Raw genomic sequence first — 17,945 nt, 5'->3', positions numbered from 1 at the left:
ATGATAGTGGTCCTGCTGATATTCCTGCCCCTTTCAGCCTGTGAGGTGCAGAAGACCAAATGCCCACTGAATGAGTTGGAGGATCAGTACCTAGTGGAGAATTATTACAAACCTGGAGACTACCTCATTGGTGGGATCATCTCTACAAAAAATATTTTCTATCAGGAACCTTATGCTTTCTCTCAGCCTGCCTTAACCATGATTCGTAGGTGAGTAACAGCTGTTTTGGCCCAATTTAATGTTTTATGGTGTTGGGGCTGGTCTGAATGTCCTTTTATTTAGGAAAAGCACACAGTCAGGAAAGCAAGCCCTGTGAGGAATTGTTGAGAGAGAGGGAATTGTTTTGCTTCGAGAACAAAAGTCTGAGGGGTGAAGTAAAAGCTGAGATGCGAAAGAGGGAATAGGAATCTGCAGTAGAAGCATCCCTGAGAGATGGTCATCCAGCTTCCATTTAAGAGCCTCCAACCACTTTCTGAGTGTAGTCTGCAATACTTAAATTAATTTTTAATAGATTGAATGGTAATTGTATAGTTAGTAAAGCATCATGTGCAAATAAATTTATCTTTATTTCTTCCTTCCCAATTATATAACCTGTGATTTTCTTTTCGTTTCTTATATCATCGGTTAAGGGTTTTATAACTAAAGCAAAAAGTAATGGAGATAATAGGCAGCCTTTTTTCATCCCTCTTTTAATCATTATGTTTCTAGAATGATTATCATTCACCAAGATCCATGCCTCATTACCTCTATACAGTTCTTTAATAACATTACATAGGTTTTCTCCTAATCCGAAGTCTCTACATAGTTTATATAGACCCCTTACAGACAGGCCAAAATACAGTTCCTTCAGGTCACTTAGGATGTATGCTGTTTAAATGATGCATGCATCCTAAGAGGCCTTTTTGGGTGGTCTGTGTCCTGCCTAAGATACTCTTTTATTAAATCTGGTAGATAATGTTCAAATCTATTTGCCAATACCTTTGTAAAAATTTTGTAATCCTGATTGCATAACATAATGGGCCAATATGCCTCTGGTTCTATTGGATCTTTATTTGATTTTAGTATTGTAATAATTTCATTGAATTTCCAAGTTTGTGGTGTTTGTTTTCTATTATTTTATTAAACAATACTGTCATATGTCCACTTAACTCCTTTTTAAAGGCCTTATAAAAATGTAAACTGATCAGGAGTTGCGGACCTTTCTACTTCTTCCTGCATGATTGGGGAATTTAACTGATTTCTCTGAACCTCTGATAATTTTACTTCTACTATTGCCTCATAATCTGTAAAGATTCTCCTAAAATCTTGCCATTTCCTCCTTTATTTTCTCATCTTCTTTTACTATTATCCCTTGTTCTCCCTTTAAAGTAATACTTCTTTTGTTTTCTCTTTTCTTTCTTAAATGTTGTGCCATTCTCCTCATATTATTTTGATCCATAGTTTGAAATTTATTCCTTATATATAGTTGATTTTTTGTAGCAGAACTGGTCAAAATCCCTTATTTCTTCCTTTTTTTTTATCTCCCATTCAAGTTTGATTTTAGTATCTCAGTTTTTCTGGTAATCCTGTTGGAGAGCTTCTACTTCCTTTATAAGTTTTTGCCTGCATGAATATTTAGCTTTTTTAATTCCAGTCTCCATGCTAATACATTCCCTTCTAATCACAGCTTTAAATGCATCCCATATAACTTGTTATTTTACAAGTTGGTCTCTTTCAACTCTATGATTCTATGAAAGAAAAAAATTATACAGGAGAAGAAAAGGGATGATGTTAAAACCACAGGCCAACATTTTAGTTGTCAGTTAAGATAGTCTGAAGGAATCTCAATGCAGGCAGAGGTCTCTCCCCTTCTTGGCCATGTGGCGTTCAGGGAAAAAGATTAACAAAAGGCAGGTGATAAAATTTGAGTGCCAGTGTTATCCAGTTGTATGAGTGCTGAACTACCAATCTGGAGACCAGGGCTGTAATCTCCACTCAGTCATGAAACCCCACTTAGTGACCTTGAGCAAGTCACACTCTCTCAGCCTCAGAGGATATCAATGGCAAACCCCTTCTGAAGAAATCTTATTAAAAATAATAATTCTGTGACAGGTTCACTGTAGGGTACCCATAAGTTGGATACAACTTAAAGGCACACAACAACAACAAAAATTCTACTCTATTGGCAACAGAAAAATAATTTCCGTTGAGATCTTGTTGTATTTTGCTATTTATTTCAAGGTTCCAAAAAAGAGTTGTGCACATGGTGCTTCATCCATTATGTGCATTACCTCCACAGGCTAGTGTGCATTTATGTCTGCATCACATTGTATGTTTGCCTGTGCATTCCATGGTGCAACTTTATAATGCAGCACAAGGGCTGCATAGCACTACCAATACAGAACTGTGTGCAGAGATTTTTACGAAGCTGTGGGACTTCAGTCCCTTCATATTATTGAATAAAACCATGAGATCTCTTTCTTATTTATTTATTTATGCTGCTGCCTGTCTTCTGGATGCAGCTCACAGAAGGAAATCAAAATTAAAATCTATCAATGCAATGTAAAAACAAGCAAAATCATTAAAAAAAAATCAAAACAAAAGGCTTTCAAGCTTCTAATTTGTACTAAAATGCAGCCAACGTCAGTGCCAGTTGGGCCTCTAATAAGGGGAGGGCATTCCATAATTGGGGCACCAAACGGAGATGGGGAGTGTGACACCATCCCCTCTTTTTTTGCAGTGTGTCTTCTTTGGAGTTTATCCGATACTGGCACATCTTGTCTTTCTTGTTGGCAGTCCAGGTGATCAACCAGGATCCAAGGCTCTTACCCAACATCACTCTGGGCTACAATGTCTATGAGACTCATTTTAGAGGAAGAATCACCTCTGATGCCACGCTAGACCTCCTTGCTGGTGGGGGAGGTGTTGTTCCCAACTACAATTGCGGGAGGGAGAGTAATGTCTTGGCTGGTGTTGAAGGGGCTGAGACTGACATTGCTACCCATATTTCATCTTTGTTGAGCATCTACAAAATGCCACAGGTAGGAACTAGAAAGGGGAAAAGAAACCATAGTAATTTCATCTGGGAGCACTCATAGGGTGTACAGGGGAACAACAAATGAGACTGGACGAAGACCTTTAAAGTTAAAAACTTTAAATACTATAAAGTCGAAAATGAAGACTCTGAAATAGGTCAAGATTTTCTATACCTTGGCTCAGTCATTAATCAGAATGGAAACTGTAGACAAGAAATCAGAAGAAGAGTAGGACTTGGAAGGGCAGCTATGGCAAAACTAGGTAAGATCCTCAGATGTAAAGATATATCATTGAATACTAAAGTTGTCCATGCCATTGTTGTCATGGAACGATGATGATGATGATGATGATGATGATGATGATGATGATGATGATGATGATAATTATTATATACCGCCTTTCCAACAGATCAAGGCAGTTTACAAAAATGCATAAACAATTACATAACACATACACAACTAAAAATTCATCCCCTTATCTTAACTAAAAACAGTTAAATTAATCAAAATACAGTTAAATTAATTACATTAAAATATATTAAAATATATCCTCCCCTACCAGCCAAATGGCCAAATGAACTGGCTCTTGTTCTTGTTCCCCCCGAAACAGCTCCCCCTAAGGGGCAGCCCCCCTTTGGTGTCATCCTGCTTTGGTGGTGGGCCTGCCAGTGGCAGCCGCAGATGAAGGCAATGACAAACCTCCTCTGAAGAAATCTTGCCAGGAAAACCTCATAGATGGCCTCATTACAGCTCACTAAACTACAGTTCCCAGAATCCCATAGCATAACAAGGTGGTACCTCCAGCTGGAAGCGGCAAGGCTTCTGCCCAGAAGGGTACGGCTTCTGGCAGGAAGGGGGAGGGCACACATGCCATAGGTTTGCCACCACAGCCTTAGGACCTCATCATGCAATGCTTGAAAAGTGGAATTAGAGCAGAATTGTAGCATCTGTGGGTAAACCTTATCACAAGACACTGTATCAGTCTAGTAGCTGGTATTTAGTTCATCCATTCCTGGAATGCTCCCATGTATTGATGGGCAAAACCCATCAATGTCTCCCAATCAATAACCTAATGGATTGTCATGATTGTACAATAGCATTAAAAGAAGATAAATAATACAGTACAAAAGGCATGCTGGGAAGGGAATAGGGCAGGGAGGGTTATGGAGGATGGTGTACAGAAAACAGAGGCCAGAACAGAAGCAGTACTATGGTAATTTGGAAAAGCTGTGCGATCTCTACTCTGGAAGGTTTGCATTTTCTAGACTAATGCGATTGTGGTTCCTTGTGAACTTAGTGTGGTAAAGTCTTTAGTTATTGAAATAGATGTACTCCTGGGCTTTACTTCTTTAACAGAAACTTTGGTACTAGAAGAAGAAATAACATGAAAGAATAGGGACAGGTTTCACCACCACAAAAGAGTTGAGCATTCAACAAGTTTCAGCAAACTTTATATTCAAAACTAACTTTATATGCATGTGAAATAAAACAACGAGGTCAGGAAAGCCTTGTATAAGTAAGCAAAAAACCTTTTGAACCTTCTGGAGATCACTTGAAAGCTTTTTTTAAAAATGCGTGCTGAGATGATTTTTTCTTTCTTTCTTTCAGCAACCCCCATTTATGATTTCCAGTTTGGTAATGAAACTTATAGATCTATCCTTTTTCACCACATGAGGGTAGCTGGCGAGGCAAGCATATCTGCTTTCCCCATATCTTTCTGATGGAAAATACAATAGCTTGGTTGATCCTACCTTTAGTATTCAGTCTTTGCTCTTTAAGATCTTGTCGAATTCTTTCATAGCTGCCCTTCCCAATCCTAATCTTCTGATTTCTAACCAAGGAAACAGTTAAAAGAAGGGATAATGCAAAAGTTAAAATGGTTAAACAAAGAAGCCTATTAAAAATGAATTTAAACTGCAGTTAAAATGTACAGGGATAAGAAAGTCAAAATTCAGTTTATCAGGACAGATGAAGCAATTCTGTAGGGTGCTTAGTACAGAACACAGAAGGATCACCTGATACAAAGGAGGCCATCACCTTCCAAACTGCCTTTATTACTTGCTGTTTTAAAATCATGTAATCTTGGAATTATTTGAATGATTACCTTCAAATCAGAAAAAAAAACCCATCCAAATTTGATGTAACCATTTACATCAATCAATGAGCAAGATGGACAGTACAAAATGTTTTGGAATGTTGGCACATTCATTCCTAATGTTTTACTTAATGTTAATATGGGATTAAATTAATGCTGAAAGTCAAACTTTTAAATTTTAATTAAATCACCTCTTTTCCTTTGAAATTACTCACTTAACTGTAAACATATCTGATTTTAATTAGTTATCACTGTGTTCTTCTAACATTAAATATAATCTTGGCCTATTATAACAAATATCCTAAAAGGAAAATACACTATCAGTCTCTCTTCCTTTCCTCAACAGATGAGCTATGGCTTTGTTGCTTCTGTTCTCAGTGATAAAATCCAGTTCCCATTTATCTACCGGATGATCCCTGAAGAAGAAACACAGTTTGCAGGCATTGTGCAGCTGCTGCTGCACTTTGAATGGACGTGGGTTAGTCTCTTTGCCCCAGATAATGATAGATTCATGAGATATTTGATGCCTCTGCTCACCAATAGTGGAATTTGTGTTGCTTTCTCAAAAAGACTCTCAGTAAGGAATGACTATGAGAAATTATTGCAGAGTGAGCCATATTCTATGTGGAGACAAGTGAATGCATACATTTATTTGTGGGACTCAAGCCATGGGTTCACCCCACTCGTTATATTGCAAAAAAAACTGGATAGTGAACTAATTGGGAAGAAAGTCTGGGTCACCACATCTTTTCAGGACATTGCTTGGAACCTGTTCAGTCATGCTGAAGCTTTCCGTTACTTCCACGGCTCTTTGTCCTTTATACCGAAGAGGAAAAGAAGGACCCACCATGACCACTATGGCCCAGTGTCACCAGGTACTATGCGCCTTTGGATTGGCTCTTTTGACTGCTCATATACAAGGCATAAGTTAGCTGTGAAAAGTTGGGTGAGATGCATTGAGAAGAAGAACATGGAGACTTTGCCTCAAGAAAAGATGGAAAGAATCCTGTGTCAAGACAGCTACAATATTTACAACAGTGTTCAAGTTGTGGCACATGCCTTGCATCTTGCCTATTCCTCCAGATCCAAATGGATGTTCATGGCTGGTGGGAGAGGCAGCTTGGATCAACAAAGACTCCAGCCATGGCAGGTATTCCCTCTGACGACACTTTTCAATCTGTTCCCATTCACTTGGTGGGAATAAAATATTGCTGCTGGTGCTGGGAATTGCCACTGAATACTTTGGGATAATGGAAACATCATCTGTTCATTTTAAAAGGTATCCCAGTGAATATTCAGCCCTCTAATAGATCTACCCCTTTGTTGAATGATTTGATTGATTGATTTTATCTAAACACCACCTTTCTCCTGAATTCATAACAAAGAGGAAAAAAGAACACAGCTAAAAAGAATTAATCATTATATATGATCCTATGAAAAACAGCACCAATTTAAAACCATCTAACCTGAGTTAAACATGAGAGCAAATATAAAAGTGTAATGCTAGTATCTTTGGGGCTATATGGACCAGCACTTTGTGCCGGCCTGTAGGTGGAGCCATGGCACAGTGTCCACACGCTGGACACCATGACTCCACCCATCACATTATGATGCCACACGCCCTTCTAGATGGCACGCGGCATCATGGCACGACCCTGAGACTACATCTAGATGATGCAGTGCCAAAAGGGTGTCACAAAGCTGTGCAGCCATGGCTATGATGCCCTTTAGAGGGCGCAAAAAGGAGCCCCTTTTTGAGGCTCCTTTGTACGCTCTCCAGAGACCAAATCGGTGCTGCGGCATGCAGTTTCTGCGGCATCGATTCGGCCAGTATCGATGCCACCCATTTGTACAGCCCCTTCCTCTATTAAAAATACCCCTTTTATTAAAAAGACACTTCTACAGTATCATTCTCCCCCTCCTCCTCCTCATCCATATACAAGTTTTGCAAACTCAGGGCTGTAGGTTCCTTGATTGAGTCCATCCAGCTGAAATGTGAGTAGGGCTATCATGTTTTCTAAATGTAGGTGTTTTCTATTCCTGTAGCTGCATGCTTTCTTAAGAGAAGTCCAGTTTTCCAATGCGTCCACAGATGGACTCAGTTTGTACGAGAATGGAGAGTTGGCAACCAGCTTTGATATCATGAATTGGGTGGTATTTCCTAATGTGACTTATAAGAGAGTGAAAGTTGGAAGCGTAGAGGGACAGGCGCCTGCAGGTGTAAAACTTACCATTGATACAGACGCCATTGTGTGGCCCATCCGATTTAACAAGGTAGGAGAAATGAGTTATCCCTTTTCATTTTCTGCATCTATTACATTACGTATATAACATTTTGATCTGTTAGAATCCTGTAGTATTCTACCAGATGTATTCTACTGTGGATGCTGGGGGGATGGGTTGCGCTTTGCATAGCTTGTAGAGATGGTGATATGGAGTACTAGGCTGGACCAGGTGTGAGTTATCTAGTGTCCTTGAGAGGCTGGCCTGCAGAGACTTGGAATGCAGTTTCATTTCTCAGGGGATAGGGATGGAGGATGGGAACTAGTGCTGGGAAGGAGGGGTCCTGTTGCGCGGGCTTTTGCTAGGGGTGGAGTGCTTTGGATTCGGGGGGAACTTATGCATTGCTTTGGCTGGGAGGGGTCAGTCTCAGCTTAGAAGCTGAGTGATGCGACATCGCTGATTTTGGAGCCTTCAATAAAGTTCAGTTGTTTCAATAAACAAGCTGACTGATTGATTGTCCAGGATTCTGGTCCGCACTCTGACATGATCTTACTTTAACCTTTATGGCTCCATCCTTTGGCATCTTGGGATCTGTAGTTTCATGACATATTTAGAATTCTCTTCCAGAATGGTCTATGGCCTCAGGAAATGACAAATCACAGGGGTCTGTAGCAGCTAAAATGGCATCATACTATAACTTAACTTGTTGCGGCAAAGATTCGCAGAGACAGGAATGGGGGTGCACGAGCTTACTTGGCCAGGTTTTGGCCAGCCCTTTTTATTGTCATCTTGCTTATTTCCGTCCATTGTTTTCCTTACAATCATTGATGATAGCCTTGCTCCTAGGTCATCTGACTGGCATGACAGGTGCGTGATCAGTGCATGCTTGGTATGTGCTTTTAAGAAAAGAAGCAGGATATGGAGACCAGCTAAGCCATCCAAATCAACATGGGCTTATCTATCTAATTATAGATAGTGCATTGTTATTTTGGGAGAGGGTCAAAGTCCCGTGGTTTGCCAAACGGGATTGCCACATTAACTGTGTAATTTGAAAGTGTGATATGGGTTCAGCTCTAGCTGAAGAATTCACATAAGACTCTGAAGTTATAAGCTGATATATCTAAGACTGAGTTGTAGTGATGCAATGTATTCAATAAGATAAGAGATGCACCAGATTATCCCATGAAAAAAGAGCACTTGGGAGAATTTAATCCAACTATGCTGCCTCATTTTGTGGGTTTAGATCAAAATTAGGTTTTAGGATCAGGCTCTTTCCATCTGACCCATCTGATCTATACATCAATAGCATGAAAACTTGTAAATCACTCTGTTTTTGGAGATGAAATATAACCATGGCTAGTCAATGGGCTTTGTGGATTTAGGACTCGTAGGATTTTTTTTTTATCAGCAGGGACAAAATGTTGCCATCTACTCATCCACACACCTGGCCTCCTTTCCCCCTTGCTTAACCCCAGTCCTCATGGAAACTGAGGGGAAATGAATTTTCCAAGGTAAATCCATTTGATATCTTAAGCATGTGTGGGGTCTTCTACAGAACAGGACTAGATATTTACGTCTGATGCAGAACATCCACATTGAGTTCAAGGATGCAGAAGCAGAGTTGTATGTGTGGTGCCATTGTGCCTGTCCATGTGCTTGTGAGTACATGTACACATGGATTTCAGCATTAAGTTGCTCATTTGAGATTCAAGTTGTGCAACATTGCCGTTCCACACAATGCTTGCATGTTGCTGTTAGCTGCCTTCAAGTTGACTTTGGCCTATGGTGACCTCATGAATGAGAGACCTTCATAACACTCTGTCCTCAGTAGCCCTGCTCAGGTCCTGCAGATTCATGGCTGTGGTGTTACCCTAAAAGGCAGGAGTAATTGGGGTCCACATCAACAGTGTCAGAGTCTCCTTAGTATTTGGGGGGAATTAGTAGCTCAAAAGGAGGCCTGTGAGAGAAAAGTAACTTAAGGGATCTTTTCACCAATGTATATGAATATTAGCTGCAGAGAGATTCTGGTTGCAGTGAATATAAAAGTTTGCGAAGGTGCATGCAAGCATACAAAACTACTGCAACTTTAGGAACCATACAAGGCTTACAAGAAGAAGGGAGTGGAAGGTTGGATAGCTAGAAGTCAGGAATTAGATGAAGTGATAATTACTGTCCACGGAAGATGGAGAGTTGCTCAAACAGCATCTGAGGGTGACACAGTGAGTGAGAAGGACCCTCTGTGCACACATGATGCTAGAGTTGGGACTGATATGTGTGTGTGTGTGTGTGTGTGTGTGTGTGTGTGTATCCTATTTCATAGTCTTGAGAGGTATTTGATGCTACCACCTGGTGTAACAAAGACTTGATAGGTTTCTCATGGAATTGATAAAAGGCTGATGGCTTTAACTTTGGAGTGACAAAGCAGTGATAGGATCTGAGACAACCTCAAGTTAGTTGGAAAGGAAGGGTGACTAGGAACATAGCATGGGCTGAGACAGAAGATGGTATTTAACCACCTTAGCGATGGGACTCTGACTCCATTGCAAGAAGATATGAGTGATAGAGATGGGATGGAGTAAACAGCTCCATTAAACTTTTATTGTCATACTATCTAGGTCTTCTACATGTCCTCCAGCCGGTGTGTCTTTTCACATGTGTAACTTCCTAGTGTTCCAAAGGTCATCATGATCTCTCAAAAACATGTCTGAAATACATATCAAATATGAAAATTTCATAATCTGCGAAAGGTCACAGGGTATGCTAATTGTGTCTTCCCTGATTGTGTCTATCAATCTGGAGTTTGGCTTTCCTCTTTTCTTACTGCTTTCTACCTTACCAACCATCTTTTCTAGTGAGTTCTGTCTTCTCATTATACGGGCAAAGTACAACAGCCTCACTTTTGTCATCCTAGCTTCTGGGGAGAGTTTGGGCTTGATTTGCTCTAAGATTCATTTATTTGTCTTTTTAGCAGTCCACTGTATCCTGAGCACTCTTCTCCAGGACCATACAGTGGTACCCCGGGATACGAATTGACCGCGTTACGAAATTTCCGGGGTACGAAAAAGTTAGATTTAAAAAAACTGTTCCGGGTAACGAAAGATTTTTCGGGTTACGAAATTAATTTCGGCGCGTTTCGGCGCGAAATTCAAATCTGAAGCGCGGCTAGCGGCTTTCCAGCGCCTTTTCGGGTTGCGAAATGTATCGGGTTACGAACGGCGCCGCGGAACGAATTAATTTCGTAACCTGAGGTAGCACTGTATCTCAAATGAGTTGATTTTCTTCCCATCAGTTTTCTTCACTGTCCAGCTTTCACATCCAAATGGGAAATCCAATGGCTTTTACAATCCTAATTTTATCATTCAGTGTTGCTTACTACAATGAATTCCAACTCAACATGCAGTATTTGTGGTGACTTGATTATGAATAGGATGGAACTATATTGTGTACTTACCATGTTCATGTTCTTTTGTGATCATTGTGCTAGGAGCTGTACACTAGTTCCTTGGACAATGCCTCTACCATGACCCACAATTCTACTTGGCACTGGAGGCATGAGCTCCCTGGGGCATTCAGTGGCCAGGGGAGGGTGCAGGAGACCACAAACAATCTAAATGCAGGTGTGTGGTGGGGGAAAAGCAGTCACCTCCCTCCTGGATCTCCCACAACTACACATAGAATCATAGAATCATAGAGTTGGAAGAAACCACAAGGGCCATCCAGTCCAACCCCCTTCTGCCATGCAGGAACTCTCAAAGCACTCACTGTGACAGATGGCCATCCAGCCTCTGCTTAAAGACCTCCAAGGAAGGAGACTCCACCAAACTCCGAGGGAGTGTGTTCCACTGTTGAACAGCCCTTACTGTCAGGACATTCCTCCTAATGTTGAGGTGGAATCTCTTTTCCTGGAGCTTGCATCCATTGTTCCATGTTCTAGTCTCCAGAGAAGCAGAAAACAAGCTTGCAAAAAAGAGAGAGATGGCTGCTCATTTTTTTTGTTGGGTGGTTGTAGTCAGTTTGTTCCCAAGTACTCTGCCCCAGACCACTGTATGTCTTCCTTGGCAAGCAGTCATATTTGGTAACCCACTGGTCAAGTGGGAGTGCATGAGTGAAGCATTCCATTCCATGCCTTGTAAGACAGAATCTTGGCCAAGAAAATACACATATTAAAAATTTAAATTGAAATGGTCAAAATGTTCAAACAAGTCAGTGTGGATTTATAGTTTGAATGTTGAACTACAATTCTGGGTATCAGAGTTCAGTTTCTCACACAGCCATGAAAACCCACTGGGTGACCTTGGGTGAGTCACACACTCTCAGCCCCAGAAAACCCCATGTTAAGTTCATCTTAGGGTCATCCATAAATTCTGAAATGACTTGAACGCACGCAACAGTGACAACAACATCAAGTGTTAAAACACACTTTTAAACTGTTTAAAACTCATCAACAGAAGTTAATAAAATATTTAAAAATTCTGGTTCATCCACCTGTCCATCCTTGCCTGAGAAAGGTTGTATGTAAGTCTGCATAGAAAAGTTTTTGTCTGTCAGTGGAAAGCTAACCAGCGATAACACTCTAATATGTTCTTCATTCTCTTTACTGCCAGACTGTTCCTTCTTCTAGGTGCACTGAGAGCTGCCACCCTGGATACAGCAAGAAGAGCATAGAAGGAAAGCCTCCTTGCTGCTATGCTTGTGCTCCATGTCCAGAAGGGACCATCTCTACTCAGGAAGGTAGGTGACCACAGACCATTCTTTTGGAAAACAGGGTTGAGTTGACCGAAAGACTGCATTTGTAATTGGGTACTTGTCTTCTGAATCTTCACACCCTTTAAAACAACAAACCAGGAGGCTCTTTTTGTTTGTAGCAACCCACAAATGGAATACATTCCCAAGCAGGTATAGCAATACACATCATTGCTGCCAGCTCTGTAGTCCTGAATGTTAGTTCTTGTGGAGCAGGCAGCCAGTCAGAAATTCCTAGCCCCTGGGGTGTTAAATATCAGTATTTCTTGATCTCTACTAAATGCCCATCTTCCAAATGTACATCTACTGTTATTTAGGTGAAATAAATGTCAGTGCATAAACAGGTACTCTTGCTCTTCGCAGATGCAGATCAGTGCAACAAGTGTTCAGAAGATCAACATCCAAACAAAGTTCAAAATCATTGTCTCCACAAGGTTATAACTTTCCTGTCCTATGAAGAACCATTGGGAATCACCCTTACCTCCTTTGCCCTTACCTTGTCCATAATCATAAGCTGGGTGTTGGCAATCTTTATGAAAAACCAAGACACTCCAATACTTAAAGCCAACAACCGGGACCTCTCTTATATTCTCCTTGTTTCCCTCCTGCTTGCCTTTCTGTCTTCCTTCTTCTTCATCGGCCAACCAAGGAAACTAACCTGCCTTCTCCAACAAACCATCTTTAACATCATCTTCTCAGTTGCCATCTCTTCTGTGTTGGCCAAAACAATCACTGTGGTGTTAGCTTTCCTGGCCACAAAGCCAGGAAACAGGGTGAGGCGATGGCTGGGGAAGACTTTGGCAAATGTTATAGTCATTTCTTGTTCCAGCATTCAAGTTGTCATCTGTGCCATTTGGCTGGGAATGTTTCCACCCTTCCCTGACTCTGACATGAACTCCCAGCCTGGACAGATCATTCTCAGGTGTAACCAAGGATCTGTTGTCACGTTTTATATTGCCCTTGGTTACATGGGCTTCCTAGCTGCCATCTGTTTCATGGTGGCTTTCCAGGCCAGGAAGCTGCCTGGGGCCTTCAATGAAGCCAAGCTGATCACCTTCAGCATGCTGGTCTTCTGCAGTGTCTGGGTCTCCTTTGTGCCCACCTATTTGAGCACAAATGGGAAATACATGGTAGCTGTGCAGATCTTCTCTATTTTGGCCTCCAGTGCTGGGCTCCTGGGCTGCATCTTTTTCCCCAAGTGCTATATTATTATAATAAGACCGGATCTCAACATAAAGGAACACTTAATGATCAAAGCAAAATCAAACATATTTGATTCTAAGCAGTAGGGACATCAATTCTATTTCCACTAGAGTATCCATAGCACAATATCTGGATTGGCTCCAGGGCCACTGCAGGTTCCAGCTACCTTCCCCTTGTGTCATCCAAGGACTTTACATATGGTGCAGTGGTTAAATGCCAGTACTGCAGCCAAAACACTGGAGTTTATCACACAGGAGGAATTTCTCTTAATTTTGAATGAAATGAAAGTGGGGCCAGGATGCATTCACGTGAATTCACTAATTCAGTGAATTTATGTGAATTCGAATTGCGTTCGAACTGACTTCCTATTGCCTCAAAATAGCTTGCCATTACTGACTTCCTATTGCCCCAAAATAGCTTGCCATTGCCCAAAATTGCATGTGATCACCTCTCATGCAATAACGTGAAACTCCATAATTGCATTCAGACTGACTTCCCATTGCCCGAAATTGCGTGTGGTAGTCTATTACACAATGTTAATCCCCATGATTACGTTCGGATTGCCATTGGATTATACTTCCAATTTCCCTTGTCTGATAACGTCCATCGTGAGTTCGATCCCACAGAGCTCCAGTTTGAGGACTTTATCACTGGGGGGAAATTGGGGATTTAAACAGATATCTTCTGGGGACAGTCACATGATCGTGGCAAAGATTTTCACATGATGTCATGTGAAATTATGTGAAATCCTGTGAATGATTTGTTCTTGGAGCATTCCTGGTTCTTCCTGGGATAAGTCCTCTCTAAATGTGATTTGTGTGAAAATCTTTGCCCTGATTGTGAGACTGTCCCCAGAAATCCCCCGTCTGATAAAGTCCTGAGTCAGCCTTCTATCATTTTGTAAGTTACTAAAATGAGTACCTAGCTTGTTGGAGGCAGTTGGCTTACACATTGTGTGAGAGTGTTAGGTTCACTATGAACCAGTATAGAAATGTAAAGTGCTAAGAGCCATATCTATATCTATCCTCCGTGTCAGAGCCCCCATCCATTTATTATTATTATTAATGAATTATTATTATTGTTGTTGTTGTTATTCACTGCAAAATAATCAGTGTAGAAGCTGCAGGTTTACTTGAAATTAAATCCTTTGGATCTGAAGGAGACCCATTTTGGAAGATTGCAGAAATGATCCGGTTTCCCTTATTCTCCATGCTCCCTAAAATACCATCTCCCTGAATCCAATCCACTCTCCTTCCCTTTGTAACAGTTGCCTTCTCTTAGGTTGCATCCGCACTGGGGAGATAATCCCCTACCGAAAAAATCCATTGCACAGGCTCGAAGGATACATCCAACTTCCGAAAAAGCCCTGTAGCGATAGGTGAGGGATGAAACGGCAGGTGTAAAGATGCACCGGAAGCCGCAGACCCAACCCTGCATGCAGGCAGTTCAGGACTTTGGTCGCTTGAGACTGACTGGGGATGATAGTCTTGTTCAGCAGCATCCTGAATGACCAAGCAGCCTTTTTTAAGGAGTGTACTGCTTGCTCCATATGGAGAGGGGCCTAGAAAAAGTGGCCTAAAGAAAGCTCATCCCCATTTACCCGGTTGGTTAGCCACGGCCAACGGGCATCTTCTGATGCGGTCAAACAAAGACAAAGTAACAAAGGCACACACCAGCCTCCAAAGGTGCAAATAGACTAATGCTTGCATGCTGGAACATCAGAACCATGCAAGATTCTGCAGACAGTGGACGTCTTGAGTGTCGTTCTGCTCTAATAGCCCATGAATTGTCACGACTCAACATCGACATTGCTGCTCTTAGTGAAGTTCATCTCCCCAAGGAAGGCAGCCTTAAAGAACACGGTGCTGGCTACACACTCTATTGGTCTAGCAAACCCAAAACTGAAAAACATCTTTCAGGTGTAGGTTATATGATCAAAAATTCCATTGCCTCCAAACTCGAAACCTTGCCAACAGGACACTCTGATCGCATTATCTCCTTATGCCTCCCACATGTTGTTCTCGTCAGTATATATGCCCCAACTATGCAAGCCGACCCTGCGGAGAACGACAAATTCTACTCAGACCTACGCCACCTTATACAAAAAGTCCCTGCAGAAGACAAAATCATTATCCTTGGTGACTTCAATGCCAGAGCAGGAAAGAACTTCAAAGCCTGGAAAGGTGTTTTAGGCAAGCATGGTGTTGGAAACTGTAATGATAACGGACGCCTCCTGGTAGAGTTTTGTGCAGAACAACAGCTGACTATTATAAACACCATCTTTCAGCAGAAAGATAGCCTGAAGACAACCTGGATTCATCCCCGATCCAAACACTGGCACCTCACTGACTATATCCTAGTGCATCAGAGAAATATTTGTAAACTAAATCTTCATTTTAAGTTTAAACCTAAGAGGGGTGGCATCCTAAAGAGGAGACTCCAAGTCAACAATCTTCAACAAGCTACCATGAGAGACAACTTCCAGGCAAATTTGCAAACAAAACTTGAAGACCATTCTGTAGACTCTTTTCCTACAGCACCTTGGCAACTTATCAAAAACAGCATCCTGCAGTCTGCGGAAGAATCCTTAGGATTCTACCTCAAGAAAAATCAAGACTGGTTTGATGAAAACAACCAAGAGATCCAGGAGCTGTTGGCAAAGAAGAGAACTGCTCACCAGGCACACCTTACCCATCCATCCTGCCATGTAAGAAAAGCAGCCTTTCGCCTCGTATGTAGTCAACTCCAACAAAAACTCTGAGACATTCAGAACAAGTGGTGGATCAACTTAGCAGAAAAGACACAACGTTGTGCAGATCTGGGTGATTCCAGAGGATTTTACGAAGTTCTCAAAGCAGTGTTTGGACCTATATATCAGGTCAAAAGCTCCCTATACAGTACAGATGGTCAAACACTAATCACAGATAAAGCTTCCATTCTGAACTGATGGCTGAACATTTCCAAAGCCTTTTTAGTGCCAACCGAGTAGTCCAAGACTCAGCTATTCAACATATGACACAACAGCCGATGAAGAAGGAATTGGACATAGCTCCCACTTTGGAAGAAACCGTTAAGGCCATACAGCAGATGAAAAATGGCAAGGCAGCCGGGATTGATGGAATTCCACCTGAAGCTTGGAAACATGGAGGTCATGTACTCCATGCTAAACTCCACGAACTCCTTGTGAGTTGTTGGGAAAAAGGCGAACTGCCATCAGATCTCCGAGATGCAGTCATCATCACCCTGTACAAGAAAAAAGAAGCAAAATCGGATTGCTCAAACTATCAAGGTATAACACTGCTCTCCATCACTGGAAAAATCCTTGCAAGGATACTGCTGAACAGATTAGTCCCTGCTATTGCAGAAGAACTTCTCCCTGAAAGCCAATGCAGCTTTAGAGCTAATAGGAGCACTACAGACGTAGTATTTGCCCTCAGACAACTGCATGAGAAATGTAGAGAGCAGAACAAAGGACTCTATGTAACATTTGTCAACCTCACCAAAGCCTTCGACACTGTTAGTAGAAAAGGTCTGTGGCAGATCCTGGAACGACTAGGATCCCCCCCCCCCCAAATTCCTCCAAATGATCATCCTGCTACATGAAGGCCAGCAAGGTCAAGTCAGATATGGCGATGCTCTCTTGGAGCCCTTTCTAATAACTAATGGTGTGAAACAAGGTTGTGTTCTCGCTCCAACTCTGTTTACAATCTTCTTCAGCATGATGCTGCAAAGGGCTATGGCAGATCTTGAAGAAGAAGACGGCATTTATATACGCTACCGTACTGATGGTAGCCTGTTTAACTTAAACCGCCTGAGGGCTCGCACTAAGACTCTAAACTGTCTAGTCCGTGAGCTGCTTTTCGCTGATGATGCTGCCCTTGTTGCCAATACGGAAGCAGCTCTGCAGCGCCTCACATCTTGTTTTGCAACAGCTGCAGAGCTCTTTGGGCTGGAAGTCAGTCTGAAGAAAACAGAAGTTCTCTACCATCCGGCACCACAGGAAGAACACTACCATCCCCACATCACTGTAGGCAATTCTGTGCTTAAGTCCGTCCAGCAGTTCACCTACCTGGGAAGCATCATCTCTTCAGACGCCAAGATTGATAAAGAGATCGATCACAGATTAGCAAAGGCATATAATGCATTTGGAAGGCTTCATAAAAGAGTCTGGAGTAACAAACACTTGAGGCAAAGCACCAAAATCAGTGTGTATAGAGCCATTGTACTGTCTATTCTCCTTTATGGGTCTGAAACATGGGTCACCTATCACCAACACCTACGACTCCTTGAATGCTTTCATCAGCGCTATTTACGCACAATTCTAAATATACACTGGACTGACTATGTGACGAATGTTGCTGTCCTCGAGCAAGCAGGGATCACCAGCATTGAGGCTATGCTACTGAGGACGCAGCTGCGCTGGGCAGGACATGTTTCTAGGATGAAGGACCATCGCCTCCCCAAAATAGTATTCTACAGTGAACTCACCACGGGTCAGCGTAAGAGGGGCGCCCCAAAGAAGAGATACAAGGACTCCCTGAAACAACATCTCAGGCTTGGCCAAATTGATCACCAACAATGGTCTGCCCTGGCCTCGCATCAGGAGGCATGGAGACGCACTATCCACGATGCTGCAGCCTTCTTTGAAAGCTCACGCCGAACGAGTC

General features: G+C 42.0%; 1 protein-coding gene across 1 annotated transcript; it reads left to right on the top strand.

The window, feature by feature from the left end:
- LOC149320439 (vomeronasal type-2 receptor 26-like) lies at positions 1 to 13,364 on the top strand. The gene is made up of 6 exons (XM_089499726.1): positions 1 to 209; positions 2,720 to 3,020; positions 5,456 to 5,686; positions 7,156 to 7,383; positions 11,937 to 12,063; positions 12,439 to 13,364. Exons 1-6 carry the CDS (start codon positions 1 to 3, stop codon positions 13,362 to 13,364), a joined length of 2,022 nt encoding a protein of 673 aa, XP_089355852.1.
- The last annotated feature ends 4,581 nt before the right edge of the window (positions 13,365 to 17,945 follow it).

Source organism: Sceloporus occidentalis, unplaced genomic scaffold (genome assembly GCF_023333645.1).
Source record: "Sceloporus occidentalis isolate IW3139 unplaced genomic scaffold, rSceOcc1.0.p SCAF_1, whole genome shotgun sequence".
NCBI lineage: Eukaryota > Metazoa > Chordata > Lepidosauria > Squamata > Phrynosomatidae > Sceloporus > Sceloporus occidentalis.
This window is presented reverse-complemented; position numbering and strand designations above follow the sequence as displayed.

Bases quoted from the DNA above. Each gene is read 5' to 3' on its own strand.
- LOC149320439 (XM_089499726.1), top strand. From the start codon at position 1: ATGATAGTGGTCCTGCTGATATTCCTGCCCCTTTCAGCCTGTGAGGTG. The intron at 210-2,719 runs GTGAGTAACAGC...CTTTTTTTGCAG, and splicing joins GCCTTAACCATGATTCGTAG to TGTGTCTTCTTTGGAGTTTA. The intron at 7,384-11,936 runs GTAGGAGAAATG...CTTTACTGCCAG, and splicing joins GGCCCATCCGATTTAACAAG to ACTGTTCCTTCTTCTAGGTG.